This window comes from Alosa alosa, chromosome 8 (assembly GCF_017589495.1).
Source record: "Alosa alosa isolate M-15738 ecotype Scorff River chromosome 8, AALO_Geno_1.1, whole genome shotgun sequence".
In the NCBI taxonomy this organism is placed as follows: Eukaryota; Metazoa; Chordata; class Actinopteri; order Clupeiformes; family Clupeidae; genus Alosa; species Alosa alosa.
The window spans coordinates 4,161,169-4,181,271 of NC_063196.1; the positions used below are offsets into that span (position 1 = coordinate 4,161,169).

Genomic DNA, 20,103 nt, shown 5'->3' on the forward strand with positions numbered 1-20,103 from the left:
AACATAACAGACTGTATTTTGTGAATTAGGAATATGATTGTGGTGTCAGCCATTCCCATTGGTCCTATGAAGACTAATCCTCTGAACTAATGTATTTTAGGGCATGTACATCAAATCCACATATGATGGGCTCCACGTCATCACAGGCACCACAGAGCATGTAAGTGTGGTTACTCTTTACTAAAGACACTGCATTACCACTGAAAAGGCCACATGTTCTATGAACTCTTGTTTTGACCATGGAAACCATAGCGACTAATGAGATGGATGCTTGGTTGTAGACGGGGCCATTATGTAACAGGGTTTACAGTTACAGGGGTTGATGTTAGTAACAACTCACTAGTTGATGCAAGTGGCTGCAACTACATGTTGTTTGTTGTTGTTGTTTTTTTTTGTCAGTAGAAACTCTGATGCAGTTCCATAATGCACTCTGTTCCTGTCCTCCATAGTCTCCTGCAGATCGAACGAAGAGGATCCACGCTGGAGATGAGGTCATCCAGGTCAACAGGCAGACAGTGGTAAGGATCATTCAGCACTTCTACTCCAGCTTCACTATCTGTCAGTCTCTCTCTATCTATCTATCTCTCTTCTCTCTCTCTCTGTCTCTATTCTATCTCCATCTCTATCTCTCTCTCTTTCTCTCTGCCATTTTGTTTTTCCCCTCCCTCTCTCTCTCTCTGTCTCTCTCTTTCTGTGCATCTACTGTGGTCATGTTCATACTGTAGTGTCTGTCCCTCTGATCTCCCTCATTCTGGTTCCCCTCTCAGGTGGGCTGGCAGCTGAAGAACCTGGTGTCCAAGCTGAGGGAGAACCCTGTGAGTGTGGTTCTCATGGTGAAGAAGAGGCCCTCGGGCACCTGCAGCTTCACCCCCGCCCCCCTGAAGAACATGCGCTGGAGGCCACCTGCTTCACAGGTAACGCGCAACCCTCGTGTCCGACACCTCTACCTGCACGCACCTCACGCATCGCTCACCTCCGCGCCCAACACCTGGCCTGCGCTGCTCTGATCAGATTCCATGGAGGTCTTATTAGCCTTGTTATTCAGAGGCGCCTGTGAGAGCCCTTTGGGTGTAGCTGTTACAGGTCCCTGGAGGTGAACTGGTGTAGCATGGCACTGCATGTCTGATTTTTTTGTGTCTTTGGTCGAGTAGTTGATTTAAAAGAGTGTCACGCTCACCTTACCAGAATGATTCGCAGTACCTCAGATCCCCCAGATTTAGGCGTTTTCATGACCGCATATGACTACTCCTTTGTTTAGAGCGCACAAGCCCCTGAACCACCCATGAGGTGTTTTGGGTGTTGGCCAAGAAAACAATGAGCCCCTTCACCTAATGGAAAAAAAGAGGAGTAAAGTCAAAATGTAGAAAGCCTCACGGTGATGTCATCCATTTTCATCAGGTGACTCATAGGTTAACAAACAATAGTCTAATCTGTGGAGCTATTTAGAAGCCGCACCAGGAAGTGTGTCTTCAGTCATGTAAATGGGGGAACTCTGAATATCATAAGGGAAACTTTCAACAGGTCCTGTAACCTAAAAATCCCCAGGGAGCCGGCTTCTAATTTAAGCCTGTTTCAGCTCCACCCAAACCATGTCAACTATGGGGGGCAAAAAAATATGAAATGAACAGTTTCAATCCTTCCTAAATCTCCTTACGCAAGTCCTCTAATCCGAAAGAGAACATGGCTATCTTGTTGTTATAAGAGCGAAATATGAGGACTTTGAGAGGCTCTGAAGTAGCGGCGTGTTGGCGGACCCCTAATTAGGGACTCAAAGCTCTTGTGTTGCAACAGCATCTTGCAACAGTGTCTAACCAGAAGGCTTTGCCAGGTCCTGTGCCCACTGGAATAATGTTAGAGGACAAACAAACTGCATCAATGTAAACAAAACTGAATCAATGTACCAAACAAAATGTTTCATGCTATTTATATATATATATATATATATATATAGTATATCATCACATACCCTTCACCATACCTGGCATGGTTTTTATTTTAGTTAGCCTAATAGCTAGAAGGAAAGTACCCCATGCCAATCGTAAAATATGGTGAAGGGTATGTGATTATGTGGGGCTATTTTAATTCCAAAGGCCAAGGGAACTATATCAGGATGCATAGTATCCTGGATCCATAAAATAACTGGCCTTTAAAAATAAAAATCTGCCTGCTTCTATGGGAATTTAAAGAAGCCCTATGCAGGTCTGGTTATTCCTTCGCTGTTTCTGGGTTTTCGCCGGATTTGGGCTCCGGATTTGGCATTTTTCACGACATAGCTCCCCCTGCAGCTTCGGTAGCAAGTGACTGCTACGCTAAACCCCCATTAGCTAGCAAGCTAGCCATCAAGAAACCAAGCTAAACAAATACAGGGCTCACAATAAAACGGTCGAGCAAACACATTGTTCAAGAGACTATCAAACCACATTACAAAAACGAAGTTCAACCAAGGGTAGGCTACTTACAATTTCAACAGCAACAAAGCCAAGTCGGCGTCCGTTTTGCAGTCTTCTTAGAAACTAAAATCTGACTACATTTTTGAGGCGCGATTGGATACTTCCGCTGAGTCATATCCTGATTTACCCGGTCCGGGTTTAGAAAGTTGCACATTCGTTTTTTCCGCGGAGAAGCGATTGAGGGAGACGAAGCACCCACCAAACAACCCAGAAAGTGTTGTAGAACCATCAGAACGACTCTCAACCTGCATAATTAAGGTCATTTTTGCTAAAATTGTTGCATAGAGCTTCTTTAACATTGGGGTATGTATACTTATGAGCCCCTGTATTTTAAGGAAGAACATTTATTTATTTACGATACATTATTCATTCACAAAGAAAATTGGTGTCCTTAAAGATTAGATTTTTAATTAAGGCATGATCAATTTCCAAAACATAATTTTTTTCATTCTTCTTTTTAGTCAACTTTAGCATGTGTGTAAACTTATGAGCACCACTGTATATATATATATATATTTTCTTTTGTTTTTGTTTATTTTTTCCCAGAACCTACCCTGCCCACACACCTCTCAGGCCCCAAACAGTTCAGCGGAGTCCCCAATGAAGAAGGAGAAGCCAGCCATTTTGGACCTGTACATTCCGCCTCCTCCCATGGTTCCATATACCCCACGGTGAGTAGCTCAGGGGCCCTCAAGATCCATTAAGAACAACACAAACACGTTCTCCAATGATGATGGAATCCCACCTTTTCACTGCAGAAAATCCTAGAATTCAAAATCTAAGTGAGATAAATAAGCTTAAATCAAGGGAATATATATATATATATATATATATATATATATATATATATATATATATATATACTTATTTTTCTAATTTTTGCTGATAATAAGACAGTTTTGCACCTTTTTTGCACGTTTTGACCTTGTTATAAGTGTATAACATCTTCTTGTTCTGTTGGCAAATCTTGCAAGTTTTTTGTTCTTGTGAAAATGCTACTTAAATAAGCATAATTATCTTCCAAGATTTGCCAATAGAACAAGAAGATTTTCACTTAGTACAAGGCAAAAACTGAAATCAAGTGCAAAAATGTCTTGTAATAAGTAAATATTAGAAAAACTAGATGTACTGCAGAGCGGTACAAAATATGACCGCCGCCCAGTCCAGCACAATTTTTTCCACAAAAATAAATCACGCTGAAAGGCCTATATGATTCTAACTGTCTCACTAAATTGCATTATCCACACTCAATTCTCACTGGTATCTGCTAGACAACAAGTACCAAAACATGATTAGTTCATAGATTTCACATGTAAAATTCATTTTATACAACCCCACCCCCATCTTGCCTGTTCATAATTCTGAGAAATTCTTGAATTGTGTGCATGTGTGCGTGTACACGTTTATGTTTATGTGTGTGTGTGTGTGTGCGTGTGCGTGTGTGTGTGCGTGCTTGTGTGTTTGCCTCATATGATGTGTGTTTGTGCATGTGCATGCATGTGTACATATGTCTACTGTGTGAGTATGTGTCATACGTATGATTACTGTGAATGTATGTGTGTGCGTGTGTATCTGTTTATGCACATGTGTGCACATGGAATAGGTTAACATGACCCCTGGAGGCAAACATACGGAATAAATTGGTCATCCTAGGCCCTACGGTTCTCAAGATATTCACATAAAACTGTGTCTGCGAAAAACGATGGTTCCATGCTATCCATATGGGGTTACATGCCCGCCAAGTTTCATCTACCCCGGTCTTTCAGTGTCCCGAGAATCCTTGACAGAAATTTGGACATGCGAAAAAGAAAAAAGAAAAAATCTGACTAAACCTATATAACCGCCGCTTCGCTGCGCGGCGGTCATAATAAGTACATATTCATTTGATTTAAGCTTATTTATCTCACTTAGATTTTGAATTGTAGGATTTTTTGCAGTGTTCAAATGAATGTGCTAGAGTTAGATGTTGGAAGAGTTGGTGGAATAAGCTTTTTAACTAGCACTGTTTTAAATAACACAATACTGTATTATTACTTGCTTTGATCGAATCTTTGGGACGCAGCTTTTGACATCCTTCTTCCCTCTTACAGGGATGCCAAACCAGTGGTGTGCACCGGCGTCAAACTAAGGCCAAAGCGCTCGCAGTCGCCCAACTCATGCCTTGACCATGAGGGCCGGCGGCGGTTCACCATCGCCGACTATAACAGCAAGCCTGCGCCCAGCCCCATGGAGCTTCCCATGCCCCAGGCCCGCATGAGGCAGCGGACGTCCTCCAGAGGTCAGTGCTCCTTGCCCCTGGCCCCAAACCCAGTCCAGTCCAGCCCAAACACATCCAGTCTGCTCCGGTCCTCACACAAAAACCTCAGTCTACTTGGTGTCTGTCTGCAACTGAAGTATCAGTCTGACTGTTTACTTACTGAACTGGTAGGGCAAGACCAGAACATTGCTTTAGGGAGGGACACAGTTATACTGGACTTCCTCTCCTGTGCATTACTTTGAATTTACATTTACATTTACTAGTTAGGTAAACACTTTTTTTTCCAAATTTAGACATGGACTTCTGATTGGGCATGCATTGTTTTATCAGCATTTCTGATGCACGGGGATAAAATATTCAGATTGATATGGAAAACTTATGGAAATGTGTTGGTCAAAACATGCATGAAGCTGGTGTTATAAGAGCGAAATATGAGGACTTTGAGAGGCTCTGAAGTAGTGGCGTGTTGGCGGACCCCTAATTAGGGACTCAAAGCTCTTGTGTTGCAACAGCGTCTAACCAGAAGGCTTTGCCAGGTCCTGTGTCCACTGGAATAATGTTAGAGGACAAACAAACTGCATCAATGTAAACAAAACTGAATCAATGTACCAAACAAAATGTTTCATGATATATATATATATATATATATACACACGTACTGTGATTTGCATACACCATATTCCAGCTGCTAGTAATGTTTCGACAGCACAGGACATGACCATGTAATGGAGTCTTAAGTATTTTCCACTGTCAGCTGTAAATTCTGCTTGGTGTTATAGGCTAAGATTTTGTGAGCGCACTAGCGAGTGTCATAAAGGTCAGGCAGATGTTCTGTGCTCACAGCTTACAGCTTCACCACTAAATCTCTCTCTCTCTCTCTCTCTCTCCTCACAGGGAAGCCTCGGCCGGTGTCCATGCCTGTAGACACTTGCCTGGGTCTGTCTGACTCGCCCTCCAGGCTGTGGCCCCAGGGCAGGACAGGTGAGTGCATCTCTCTTCAGCGTCTCGCACTCTCTCTCTCTCCAGCATCTCTCTCTCCCTCTTGCTCTTGAATTCCAATTCAAAGTTGCTTTATTAGCATGACTGTTTGTGTACAGTGTTGCCAAAGCTAGTTTCTCCAGCGTCTCTCTCTCTCTAGCGCCTCTTTCTCCCACTCTCTCTCAATTTCAAAGGTGCTTAGCATGACTGTTTGAGTACAGTGTTGCTAAATCTAGTGTCTCTGCATCTCTCTCTCTCTCTCCCTCTCCACCCCCCTCTTTCTCGCCTATATGAAGCTGCAGTTTCACCCCAAACCCAAGCAGAGCCCCTGCTAATCTCTGCTGCCATCAGCTAGGCTAATTACACACGCCACGACGCACAGCACGACGCACACAGCAGTCGGCAGGGAATTAGTGGTTAGAGTGTGCGTGTGTGTGAGTCTTAAATTTGTTTGTTAACGCCAGTAAAGTAAGCCCGAGGCTAAGGACAATTTAGTTAGACAATTCAGTTTCAGGGTGTGGTGTTTCCAGGTGTGAGTATTTTTCAGGCGTAATGCTTGCACCTGTATAGTTAGAATTATTCACAAGAATCCATAATTCATCTATTTGCACTCACTACTCCTTTTCCCTCCCTGTTCAGTAGCATTAGTAAAGTGTAGCTGAGACACACACACACACACACACACACACACACACACACACACACACACACACACATACTTCAATCCACTCTACCTAAACGTATATGTAACCTGCTCCCCTCTCCCCAGGTGAGAGCCCTGTGCACCGGTACCTTAGCAACGAGCGCATCCCCACCATCTCGGAGGAGGCGCCATGCTTCCCGCTGCCCTACCGGCCGGCGGCGCGCGAGCGTCAGCTGACGCGTGGCGTGGACCACATCCGCGGCAGCCAGTGCTTCATCAACGCCGACCTGCACAACAGCGCCACCATCCCCTACCAGGAGGCGTTGGCCAAGAAGGCGCCCAAGCAGAAGCCCGCGCCGTCGCCGTCGTCATCATCGTCGTCCGGCGAGCCCTCACTGCTGAGCAGCTGGATCGCCCGGCTCAAGCTGCTGACACACTGATTACGCGGGTGTGGGAGAGCAAATGACCGAGAGAGAGGGAGAGGGAGGGAGTGTGTGTGTGTGTGTGTGTGTGTGTGTGTGTGTGTGCGTGCGCACGCATGCGTATGTGAACAAGTCTCTATGCGTATGACTGATTCCCACAGCTGCTGCGTGTGTGTCCATGTGTATGTGTGTGTGAGTGTGGACTGTAACAAACTCTACTACGTGAGTTTGTTGGTGTGTGTTGAGGCCACATCGCCAGTGCCTTTGATCCGCCTCTCACTTCCCTGAGTGATCTGGAGTGTTAGTTCAGGATGTTCATGGAATCTTGAACCTGTCAGCCTTGTTTGAAATCCCAGCACCCAAAGACTATCTGGTGCAAACCTCAATTTGCTGCTTTATAAAAAATAACGATCCATATGGAAACAGGACTTGTTGCTTTACATATGTTTCATGTTCCATTTTAATTCATCAATGTGTGAATCTTATGAAGCTATGTTGTTGTTTCTTCTAAGTTACAACTATTTTTAGTGTATAGCTGAATATACACTGTTTGTTGGAAAACAGTGAATGTCATATGATGTTCAGCTCAGGTCTAGGAAACATTTCCATGTATGTTTTGTCGGTAGAAGTCATTAGGTAGCTCACTTGTGTATAACTTAAGTTATTTAATTGGTCATAAGCATTTTTATGTGTATAGATTTTTCATTTTGGCATTATTGAATAATTTGTTTGTAAAATCCTTGTTCACTTTTTACATCTTGCAAATGCTACTTTTACATGATATCTTTGCTTGATATTTTCTGTTACACTTGGTTGGAAAGAGAATAGATCTTTGTGATGCTAATAACATACAACTCTTATTTACAAAAAAATATATTTTATCAAGGGCATTGTTATAGTGTGATAATTCAGTGTCCACTGTGTTATCAGTATTTCTCAGTGTGTGTGTGTGTGTGTGTGTGTGTGTGTTTGCAAGTATGTCAGTGTGAAAGATTGAGACAAACACTGACAAAAATGTATAACATTACAAAGAGTATGCAATTGCTGTATGCTTAATTAAAACTCAGGCTGTGGGCCTTCGTTGAAGCCCTGAGACATCCAAATCAACACTATTGGTGCACCACTGCTTCATACCATCATCATCATATAGATTATATACCACATACATCACATAACGTAAATGCTACTATTTACAAGCATTACCACCTGGAGAACCACAGGAGGAGGAACACACTTAACTTAAATACTTAAAATCATTCACTTGGACATCATTGATGCAGAACAAATTCAGTTTTGCTGCTAATAAATGGTGTAATTGTATGTGGTGTAATAGAGAGCTCTATGCAAGACAAAACCATTCTAATCGCTACAGGAGCACGTTTTAAGGCTTCATAAGCTTAATGTGTAATGTTTAAAACTTTACTATTTTGAACACAGGATTTGTTTGCTACGGTTATGTAAATGTTTTGTTGATATGTGATCATCTCAACAATATTTTATTAAAGTTGCAATTAACTGTAATTTCTCTTGTGTTGAATGTAAATACTGGGGCAGCCGTGGCCTACTGGTTAGCGCTTCAGACTTGTAACCGGAGGGTTGCTTGATCGAACCCCAACCGGTAGACCACGGCTGAAGTGCCCTTCAGCAAGGCACCTAACCCCTCACTGCTCCCCGAGCGCCGCTGTTGTTGCAGGCAGCTCACTGCACCGGGATTAGTGTGTGCTTCACCTCACTGTGTGTTCACTGTGTGCAGTGTGTTTCACTAATTCACGGATTGGGATAAATGCAGAGACCAAATTTCCCTCACAGGATCAAAAGAGTATATACATGTATACTTATACTTACTGTAGTCCAAAACTGATTTTCATGGTTCAGCCTGATATGTAACACTTAAAATGAACATAACATGTAATTATGTATATCGTTTTGTAGATTGTTGTTTGTAGTTTTGTTAAGTGTGTAGTTTTGTAGACTGATTTATTTTCTCTTCAAACTGGCAAAGCCTTACAGTAAATTTGTCATCTGTCAGGAAAGCGAAGACATTTAGTTTACATTTACATTTATTCACATAGCAGACGCTTTTTATCCAGAGTGACTTGCAGCAAGAGGTCATGTTTACAGCACCACAGCAACAGTTAAGGGTAGCACATTTCTGTGTAATGCAATGTGTTTCGCCAGATTTACGTCAGATTTACAGAATTTGATATGCACTTGGTATATCTCTTATATTTCTATTTGTCAGTGATTCGTAAAAAACTTCCACTCCATTTGTTTTACGGCCCTGTGTGTGTCTGGATTGTGTGGTCTACATGTCTGTCTGCTTTGCAGAGTTTAGAGTTCATATCCAGGAGGTGCATAGAGAGATTTTCTCACTGTACAATGTAAATAGTTCTGTGTATTGTTCAATATAAAAACTAATGAATGACAAATTTAGTAACTTGAGATTACACACACACCTTTTCATTTGAGTAGCATTCATATTCAGTAATCATTTATAAAACTTTTGGAATCTAGATTTGTTTTAACACTAAGCACATGTTGTTAGGTTTCTCATTTATCATGACGTTCTGACATGCTCATACTATGTTTGCCCAATGTGGGTCTGTTTCATAGTTTCCATAACAGCCGTATCAGCGCCGGTCAGCAGCGCCACCTGCTGGTGAATAAAAAGCGAGGCTGTACCATTGACTCGTTCACGAACCTGGCTGCCTGGAGACTAGAAACAGTGTTCACCTTGTGACATGCATGTCAGCCTGATTTTGTCAGGTTGTTGATAATTTGATGCTGAAAGCCACCATATAACTTAATGCAAGTAAACAACACTTTATTGATAATAAATTATCTCGTGTAGCCAAGGCCCTAGACTATTTTAATGTTTAAACCCTAAATGAAACTAAACAGTGTGAATTATAGCCTAATGCAGGTGACTATCGCAAATGCGCAAATTTTAAATGTATTTAGTTTTCATTTTTTAAAAAATAGAAATATATGGTTTGGGGTAGGACCTCTTTACAACAATAGATATTAGAAAGCTAGACAATACTTAATTCAATCAGATTCATAGCCTCCATCCTGATTTGTTGATATTGAGGCAATGATTCCATGCAAAGGCTTGGGCTTCAGGGCCCCCTGACCCCTTGGGCCCCTGGGTCTGGGCCTGGTAGGCCCGTGCAGTAATCCATCCCTGCACCTGTCTGATTTCCAGTCAGAGTCACATGCCCTCCAGTGATTGTTGCCCCACCATATATGGCGTCACTATTTAGGCCTACGTACGTTTTGGACCCAATGCGGTATCTAACTTTCTAATATCTATGTTTACAACCACAAGGCCTAGGCCTAATGCTAAAATAGTATGAAATTATAAATGCTCAACATGGTGGTCAAAACCTTAACTAATTCTTGACATCAAATTGACATCATGGTGCCCGCTGGGCACCTGTACAAATCTCACCCACCTTAACGGTCCCGCTGAAATCTCTGAAGTTGGCAGCTCTAATTACTCTACTTGCCAACAGTAGGCCTACTCACTGTCCACCACGTGCTGCTAAGCACACAAACAGGAAACAGCATTAATTGGCAGGTGTGTGTTAATTTGACCCAACGATTCGACTTCATTTCTCCTGAAGATAAATGCGAAAATGTCGGCCGTCAATTTTAATCGAAGGCTACGCAACATCATGAACTACGATATCTACACTCTAAAATATTTCCTGCAGGTAATTGTGGCTGTTGGAGACGACAGAGATTTACCCAACGCGCATCTTGCCATGGCGTCCACAAGCGTATTTTGTAGGCCTACATTTTTTGTTTAAAGTTATTAAGTGGTCATTCCATCTATTAACTGCAGGACCATCATGCATTCACAGTAGCGTATGTTAACATAAACCTTTCCAAATCAACCTGCTTTTTAAAAATCAAAATTTTGTCTGTTTTCAAGGTTGTCTCCCCATCGAAGGAGAAACCTCGGGAGGCTCGTCATGTAAGACCAGTAACAGTAAGTGTAATGTAAGTGTGTCACTCTTTACCCCTGTGGTCTGGTGGCTGTGTCATTTCCTCTGTAAAACTCAATGTATTGCAACAATGCTTGTAATGCATTCTGAGAAAGAGATTATAAAATGATGTAAATATTAAGATTAGAGTAGGGCTAATCTGTAGTGTGACGTTCAAATGGTGCTATCAGTGATTACATTGTAGGCCACCCTGGTGTTCCAATCAGTTTTCTTGTGCCATGTTGATCAGAGTTCTAAACAGGACTCTGTGGGTTAGCAAAGTGAAAGAATTGTGCAAAAAGAATAACCATGAGACAGGATGTTTCACTCAAATGTTTTACATAAAAAGTGGTTTTGTGTTTTGACAGAAATTGTGAGAGTAAAGGCAGAAAGAGACAACACAGACATACAGAAAATGTGTGTGTGTGTGTGTGTGTGAGAGAGAGAGAGAGAGAGAGAAGGAAGAGGTCTTTGTGACTGTACACTGTGTGTGTGTGAGCTGCAGTGTGTTGGTCTGTGCTTTGCATGTGCGGTGGCTGGCTGATGGCTGAGCTCTGCTTGAGCTGTCATTCACACTGTTCCCCTCTCTCTCTCTCTCTCTCTCTCTCTCTCTCTCTCTCTCTCTCTCTCTCTCTCTCTCTCTCTCTCTCTCTCTCTCTCTCTCTCTGTCCTCCTCTGCTCTCTCCGCACTCTCAACCTGGAGGGCTCAGTGCATCGCAGCTGCCGGCTCAATCCTCGGGGTAAGACAGTCACTTATATGTGTCCTCTAGTAGGCTTATTATTACATTGTCTGCAATGCAGTCACTTTTTTTCTATTGTGGTCTTCCTCAAATGCACCTGGTTGTTTACTGTTTTCTCGATGTACTATGTATCAATTAGGAAGCCGAACTGACCAGCGGCGTAGTTATTTGTGTGATGGTTCTACTGTTCTTTACTGTGTTTATTGTGGTTTGGCGTTTCTGTGTCTGTGTACGTACACTCACCCTTCGTGCAAGCACCTGCATGACCCTTCACCTGCTTGTTGGTGTTTGGCCCTGAAGGTAATGCTGGGATGAGTCGTCGTAAAGTGTCTGTGAAGGATCTCGGGCAGGGGGACTGCAGTGGGTGGCTTCACAAGAAGAAGGACGGCAAGGGCTTTCTCGGCACCCGATGGAAGAAGTATTGGTTTGTGCTGAAGAAAAACTCCCTGTACTGGTATGCCACCGAATTGGTGAGTGGTTTCCTGGAGGTCAACTGTGTTGCACTACTCTGTTCCCCGGGATAAAGGAGAAGCATATTTACACCACAGATTCATTTACGAAAGAAGAAGTCAGGTTCGTTCATTTTGTTGCTGAAGCTAATCTATTTGTGGAGCTGAAGAGGATCTGGTATCATAGTTCCAGTAGCTTACGTCCCTGAATTTCCCTAGAAGTTCTTTTGAAATGGTGTTATTCTATTATCGTGCAGCCCTAGTGTGTGAGTTTACTGGTCCCCTACTCAAATGCAGAAGATAGATGTCACTGTTCACTGAAGTGTGTGTGTGTGTGTGTGTGTGTGTGTGTGTGTGTGTGTGTGTGTGTGTGTGTGTGTGTGTGTGTGTGTGTGTGTGTGTGTGTGTGTGTGTGTGTGTGATAATAATAAAAAAGAACCTTACTCATCTATACTCCCCAAGCTAAGATAAGAAGTTCCCCAAATGAACATGTTGATACAGACTTGCAGATTTGCCATACATAGACTTGTATATGATGTGTTGTGTCCAGCAATGGCTTTAACTGTCAAACTGTTTGCTGAATTCCTTACATCCCTTATTGCAGGCAGAGAAAGCAGAGGGGTACATCAACCTAAGAGAGTTCACTGTGGAACAGGCCTTAGAACACAAGAAGAAGAAGTAAGCTTTTGATTTCTCTGTATTCTTTCTTTTTGATCTCGGTTTGGAGGCATTATAAGTGATATTGTGGTCAACCACAAAACTAATCTGAGTTGCAAAAGTTGAGCATGACATAAGACATACAGACACAAACACACAGAGATTTTTTTTTCTTTTTCCTGCTTCCGTTTCTTTCTTGTTTGCACTGAGTAATTATGATGGCAGCTGCTCATATATACGTGCTTTCAAAAGTAATTGTTTTAGCATGCATCCTACCAGACAACCTCTTCGATGAACAAGCTAACATATAAATTTAGGACTGTTCGGTGCCTATGCTAATATCTGGGTGCTTGCAGCGTTGGCAATCAAGCGTGATGCGTGCAGGGGAAGGCCTTAAGCACTGCCTCTCACCGCACAGCTCAGCTCCCCTTAATAGCATGCTGTCAACTCCTCCCCCACCGAGAGGAAATGGTCGGGGGTGAACATGTACTCTTGAGCATCGCTGCACTCATGAGACTTCCCTGTGCGCCCAAGACACACAGCACCAGTAACAGAGCTAGTGGTGTCTATAATGGTGTCTATTTATGAACATTAATGAATGCAACGCCCATTTTTATGTAGAGGGATTCTAGGTAGCTGTGATTCTCACCTCTGTTGCTTTTGGGTTTTTGCTCTTCTGCTGTTTGTCTGTTTGCCTCCCAGTGCCATGAAGGCCAGCCATCCTCAGGTCATGACACTCTACTTTGCAGCGGAGAGCATCAAAGACATGAACAAGTAAGTGTGAAAGACCGGTGCTGTGAAAGGCACAGGAACATCTGTGAACAGGAAACCACGTGTTGTGCGCACAGTCATTTCCCTTGTTTTCTGTGTGGGGCTGCAGTTACGATTCAAACTTGAAAATATTGATTCATCACAGTGACTACACTAGCATGTTTCTAAGCATAATAAGAAAGAAATAAGAATTGATAACCAAGGTGTCTTTAACATGAAAAGCATTGTTTGCTGCTTATAACCAAATGGTATTAGCGCAGCGATTTGTATCCATTTGGCAACATCATCCTAGTCAACACATCCATTTGATTAAAGCAAACGGGTTTTGTTTTGTCTTGTGTGTTGAAATAAAACATGTTTTGGTCTTGGATCCAGTCAATCTGAGGCCTGCTATCTGAAGTTGCTCTTCCTGCCGCAGGTGGTTGAGTGCGTTCAAGGAGGCCTCCATGCACAGGAGTCCAACTCCAGCCAGTGAAGATGAAGTTAATGGTGTGTGGGATTTCTTGTAGTAACTGTGCTGCTTTGATACCCAGATCAGTGATGGAACATCACATGTTCAGTGCAGTAAATGGTAGAGTGTAGTTAAATCCCTGCCCTTATACTGCACATTATTACCTGTGTGTGTGTGTGTGTGTGTCTAGGTTGCTACAGTGAAGCAAGTGACCATGAGGAGACCGACTCGGTAGAGGTGGCCTGCCAGCCTTACACAGAGGAGCTGACTGCTAGCAGTATTAATGTGAGCTGAAGACCGATTTGGCAAGCACTAGTTTTCCCACGTGCTGACGGTCAGCAGATAATGTCTTGCTCTTTGACACAAACACTTGCGGCAAGTCTGTCAGCAGGAAGTGTTTCTATTTGCATGCCAGATTGCAGTAAACCACAGTGTGGCAGATAGGCATTAGTCTTGAGTCTTGGTTGTGTTCTTGCTTGAGTTCTGGTTTTAGGGGAGGTCTCGCATATCTTACACTGTTCAATTTAGCTGTGCTATATCTAGGGACAGAATAAAAGCAGCAATTGTATGCCATATCCAAATACTAAATGTCAGTTGGCTTCTCAAAGTGCTTCTTGGAGCAGCAGTGTTAGTATAGTGAAGCTGGCTGCCCTGACATTTAAAAAATGCGGTCATTAACCCTTAAAGGAGTATCGTCACACCGGTGTGACGGGAATGTTGAGAAATGAACGTTCTAAAGAATATCTGGGTTCATTGAATTCAACATAGAATTTTAGAACCTTCAATTGTGCGGAACTTAGAATGTTCAAAAACCTACACCTTTAAGGGTTAAGATCATTTTTACTGGAATGTATTATTAGTCAGGTTTATTTTTCAAGACTCTATCTGGGTCTGCAGCTCACAAGTTGTAGTAACCAGTGAGAAATCTTTCTTGAATCTCTTCAAAAACGATGAGGTCCTCACCGCCCATAGCCAAAGGATGCAAACATCTTTGTCAGCCTTTTGTTATTGTTGGGAGGTGCATTACACTGCGTCGCTGCTCAATATGAGTCGCTGCTCAATGTGAGTCACGCCTGCTCAGACGTGTTTTTTGGTTACAAAAACTCACTTTTTAGATTTAATAGTACTGATTTTGTGCTGACTTTAACTAAACATAAGGGCACAAAAGCTGAAGTGATTTGTTTTCTGTAGAAATACTGCCCTCTAGGAGTTAGCTCCACCACCTTGGGTTATCACCTACTCTTGTAGCTAACGTGACGGTCGTCAAATGACACAGGCACGACTCCCGTCGGGCAGCGACACACTGCAGCACATACCATGTTTATGTGATTTGATTATTGACGAGACTGACCCCCCCCCCGTGTGGCCACCAGGATGAGCTCCCGCCTCCGCGCTGCTCCTCCTCGCCGTATCACCCCCCGGCGCCACTCAGCACCCCCTCCTCCTCCTCCACCTCCCCCCAGACCTCCGAGGCGACCGCCACAGCCCAGAGCGAGTCCTGGCTGGAGGTCAGCTTTACTGGGCTGCCTGCCCTCACCCTCCCCCAGAGGGAGGAAGATGGACCTCCGCAGCAGCAGCAGCAGCAGCAGCATCCCTGCACTGGAGAGGGTGAGTTTCTCCATGTTAAGGAGAGGGCAAATAAATGGTTCACAGTTGCAATGAAATGGGTGACACACAGGCTCTAGGCCGTCGGTTCTTTAAAACTTGACTCTGATGAAGACGCTGTCGCATCGAAACGTTCGTCACTTCTAGCACCATTGTGTTTGTTTGGCATCTTGTGGTGTGTACACACTGCGCCCACCCCCCACATGTGTAGTTACCATCTGGGATGTACTAACAGGAATATGGGCCCTCACTACCTGCTCTCTAATATTGAGTGGACGTCTGAAAACCAGTCTAGGTGGCTCTTTGTAAATATTTTTCAGTTTAGGATCAGACTCCACTATATGCCAGTGCTTGCGTATTATTTTCTTGAACTCAAATCCCAAAGGGGAATAACTAGTCACACAAGTCACTAGTTATTCCCCTTTGGGATTTGAGTACTTTCATGTACTTTTTCTTTATTTCACGGATCTACTTTACCCTGCACCTATACTAAGTTGGATGTGCGTGCATCTTCTGCTACTTTAAAATGATCTGTGCGCTCTGGTCCTGTCCTGGATTCAGTCTTCTGAAGTGGCCCCAGACCTGCTGCTGAACTTGAGAACACTACTGATTGACTGATAAATGAGACGGTTGGAGCTGTAAGATGTTGCATTTTAGGAACTAAGAAGCATACATCTTTTTCATGGGTTTGCAAATGTGGATGCATTATGTGTGCAAAAGAATAAATCTATTTCTCTTTATGGGGTTTGATAGTATGTTAATGCACCATTCAAATGAGGTTTGAAATGGGACGCAGATTATCGCCTGCAGCTTCTAGGTGACAAAAGTGTTCAAAACCTCACACACCTGTGAAGACCTTCTCAAACTGAAACTGAGAGGAACTTTGGCAGTGGGAAAATAATGTTAATTCCTTCCTCAGCTCACTGAGCAAAGGATGGGGCATTAAATCCAAGAGTGGCTGTACTTGGTCATCTCAGTCAGTTTTTCTTTTTGTCAAGTGACCATTCCAACAAAGGTTGTGAACCAGTTGCAGCAGCAGTGCATGCATGTTCACATGTTTTTGAGAAGGTGATAATGGGTCTGTTCTGCATATGTGATGTGAAGTCTCTGGGACATTTTGCACCTGACGCCCTAGTGTTGCCACGGTGCAGACTTGTTGCTTTCGCTGAGCTCTGAGCTCTGCGCTCCAGAAATGGTCGACCACACTCCACCACATATTAGCATGAACAGAAGACTAGTCGCTCAGTTTGCCACTGTGTGGGACCACTTCCCTTTACCTACTGCACGTTCAGTATCGGTCGTTCCGGTTTCATCGGTCATTGGTGGCCAACGTAATATTATTAGCAACATTGCTTGTGGGTTGTAGAGCTCCAAGATGAATCGATTACCAAAATGTTTGATAACTGATTAATCGGTTTGAGTTTATTGGTTTACTTTTTTTAAAGTAAAAATTATCTGATCCCAGCTCCTTAAATGTGATTATTTCCTGGTTTATTTACTCTGTGACAGCTGATTTATTTTTTATTTTATTTTTTTTTTTTTGGGGGGGGGGGGGCGAAAGCAATGCTTTAGTCAATGTCCGCATTAGTCAGTGACGTAGGTGTTCCTCTTCTCTGATTAGTTTGACACCCTCACATTCAAGAACGTTCCATTTGTTGTACACGTGTACTGACTTGCCTCTTTGCCCTCTGGTGCGTGTGCAGATGAGATGGAGCAGCTGTACCTGCACCTAAAGCAGGCGCGTCTTTCCCCGACGGGCCACCTGCAGCCCGCCTCCAAACGCGACTACAGGGCCTCCTTCATCAAACGCTGCCAGGACGAGGCCGTCAACGAGAAGCTGCATTATGTCAGGACTCTCAACAGCACTTTGAAGTGTGTGTGTGTGTGTGTGTGTGTGTTTAGACTGAGGGGAGAGGGAAAGAGGGATAACATGGATGTTTTTCCTTAGGTAGTAAAGGATTCATGCCATCTATGATTAGGTCTGTTCTGTTGTGACTAGTTGATCACTGACTAAATGATGAAGTCTCAACTCTGACCAGTATCTTCCTAGTGGATACCAGTGTATCCTGTATAAACAGCAGCTCATGCCATACTGTACAATGTGATGAACCTATTCTTTCTCTCCTTCCCCCTCCCTCCTCCCCATTTCAGTCTAAAGAAGCAGATCTACTCTGTATAGAACAGGTGCTAGCTGACCCCTGCCTAAGTGCCTACAAGTATCGCGAGTGGAAAGAGGCCAACGTGCTGCTTCTCCAGGACATTGCCCAATGCAGCCAGCCACCAGGGCAGTGCCAGAGCACCACAGGAGCAGGACCAGCACAGGAGCCCACCCAGACCTGCACCCCCACGCCCTACTACGCAGAGACCAGCGTGTGAGCCGTCTTTGGAGCGATGTTTGAGGTTCTCAGCAAATGAGTCCCACTGAAAAAAGGTGAAGAAGCAAGTCTGACTGGTGCTGAGAATGCTAGACTGTCAGTCTGGCATGCGTTTGCCCCACCACTGGATTGGAGAAGTGTTAGCGTGTGCTATGGTGGGACTGGTGGTTAAAAAGTGATCTATAGTTTGGGTTGAATCCTCTGCCTGGAGCTTAGAAGTGTGGCTGAAGAGACCCAGTGTTTAGAGTGGTCTCTGTGCTCTGCCATACACTTTGGGATTGCAGATGTCCGGTCGAGATGTTTCGGACAACAAGTCTTTTTTTCCCATATGGTATTGTAACGTGCCGTGGGTGTGAAGGCAGGCCGTTCCTGCAGGGTTTTTTTAAACACACTTATGTAGAGTTTCTGTGTGCACACATGCACACTGAAAAACATTTGACCAGTCCCTGTATCAAAATAGTTTGGTATTTGTACTGGATGATCAGTTTGTTATTCCACTGTGTTTCGTTTTGGCTGAAGTTATTTGTTTTTGACATATATTTACATGTTTGAAGATGCATCAGACATACAAAGTAAATATGTTCTCACTATGGTTAGGGAGTGTCTTAGACATACATCATCTGGGACTCCTCAAGTCCAGTGTTGTGTATAAGGCATACAGTATGATGTTGGTGAAATTAATAGGAAATGTTCTCCGTTTAAATATTCAGAAACATCTTAAATTTTAACTTGAGGAGTCTTTTAAACATTGCACATATGTTATATGTTTTCAATCACTATATATAAATGTCCTGGATGTTGTATATATTGCCTTCTCTGTACATTGTTTGTTTCTTTTGATTTTAATATGTATTAAGTGTACACAGAATGGGAAGGAAATAAATTACTTACTTTCCATTTGAACTGAGCCAACAACTTCATTTCACTTTCATTTAATTTTTTTTTCCATGTCTACTCAGCCTTTTCAACTTTCACTCTGCTGACTGATCCCTGTTGGATGCCAACACAGTGTAGCGAATCTATACATCAAGATGGCAAATTGTTTAAGCTAACCATCTGCAGTAACTATTTAATTAAAGGCATCTTGCATTTGAACATGCATACAACACAAAAACTATCCAAATCTTTTCATGAATGGAGATGTCTCAAACATTCAGATGATATCCAGCCATCTGTTGCTTTTCTTTGTTTGATGATACAAAGAAGTTTTTTGGAGGCAGTGGACTCCCCGTCAACCCCCAAACCTGACGGTCATTCAGATGATAATGAGGGATGAGGTTGTGGGTGCAGGGACTGCTCACTAGGGCGCGCCATTTGACTTCATCTTCAGCTGATCCTCAGCTGCACAGGCTGTCCCTTGCGTTCAAGCCAATGGACTGTTTTTTTCTTATGATGTCCTTACCCTGAACAACTTAGACAAGATTTGGGAAAGATTCTTGAAAGATTGGAGTCTTTTGAGTGAACCTTGAATGTAGGGCATTAGTTAAAGAATTAGTCAAGAATCTTTCCAATATCTTGTCAAAATTGTTTGGTGTGAGGAGGCCATTAGTTGATCCCAATGACAATGCTAAGTTGCTGCTCTGTTTTTTTCTCTTGTACAGTTTTAAGGGTGAACAGTTAATCCAAAATCACTGCTGTTAAACTACCTATGTACTCCTGATGGTTTGACATACACTCGCAGTCTCAAAAAAGGTGATCTTACTGCTGTAGAGCGGTAAGTGACTGAGGTATCGTTGATTCTTAGATCCTTCAGCTTGCTAAGACTCAGCATCAACACACGCAAGCGCAGACGTTTCATGGTCACGTCTGGATCAGGTCAGCTTTAGGCCAAAGGATAATGGAGAACTGCAGGGATGAGAGTTCAGACAAGAGGTTCGAGTTCAGCAAGGACAAGCTGACAGTGTAGACCGCTAGTGGGTGGTGTTGAGGGCCTGAGCTTAATACTCTTAATACTGACAGAGCTCTGTCAAACACTCCATAAATCTGAATGGGCAAGCTCACACTTGCTCGTTTGCATGAGTGCATGTGTGGTCCAAATAATATGACTGTATCCAGTGAATGTTTAATATCAACACAGATGGCACATTCTCTTTCAACTAGGAAGCATCGCCTTCACTGTTTTGTCTTCACCTTTGCACATTTTCAGACCTCTTGCACCCATGTACTTAATCTTGGACCTCTACAATAACACATTGCATTTAGCACTTTTCTAGACACTTAAAGCACTCCTCAGAATGGAGGAACCTCACTAACCACCACCAATGTGTAGCACAGCAGCCATTATGCACCAGAACGCTCACCACACACCAGCTGGAG

At 43.2% G+C, this 20,103-nt stretch overlaps 2 protein-coding genes across 3 annotated transcripts in view; both read left to right on the plus strand.

Annotated features, from left to right (window-relative positions):
- cnksr3 (cnksr family member 3) overlaps window positions 1-8,271 on the plus strand; it is a 28,289-nt gene extending 20,018 nt beyond the window's left edge. Inside the window, exons 7-13 of the mRNA XM_048250561.1 lie at window positions 101-160; window positions 450-518; window positions 768-914; window positions 2,997-3,121; window positions 4,541-4,728; window positions 5,602-5,688; window positions 6,455-8,271. Of these exons, the coding sequence (XP_048106518.1) occupies window positions 101-160; window positions 450-518; window positions 768-914; window positions 2,997-3,121; window positions 4,541-4,728; window positions 5,602-5,688; window positions 6,455-6,768 (990 nt within the window). The 3' untranslated portion in view covers window positions 6,769-8,271. The remainder of the gene's footprint in view (window positions 1-100; window positions 161-449; window positions 519-767; window positions 915-2,996; window positions 3,122-4,540; window positions 4,729-5,601; window positions 5,689-6,454) is intronic.
- A 1,973-nt stretch (window positions 8,272-10,244) lies between these two features.
- On the plus strand, window positions 10,245-18,690 carry ipcef1 (interaction protein for cytohesin exchange factors 1). Of its 2 annotated transcripts, XM_048250562.1 has the most exons (11): window positions 10,245-10,466; window positions 10,688-10,744; window positions 11,443-11,479; window positions 11,780-11,949; window positions 12,533-12,606; window positions 13,288-13,359; window positions 13,775-13,845; window positions 13,998-14,092; window positions 15,181-15,415; window positions 17,116-17,283; window positions 17,562-18,690. In XM_048250562.1, exons 1-11 carry the CDS (start codon window positions 10,389-10,391, stop codon window positions 17,786-17,788), a joined length of 1,284 nt encoding a protein of 427 aa, XP_048106519.1. In that variant the 5' UTR covers window positions 10,245-10,388; the 3' UTR covers window positions 17,789-18,690. The 2 variants fall into 2 exon arrangements, with proteins under 2 accessions (XP_048106519.1, XP_048106520.1); XM_048250563.1 differs by lacking the exon at window positions 10,245-10,466 and having other exon boundaries at window positions 10,692-10,755.
- Window positions 18,691-20,103: the final 1,413 nt, after the last annotated feature.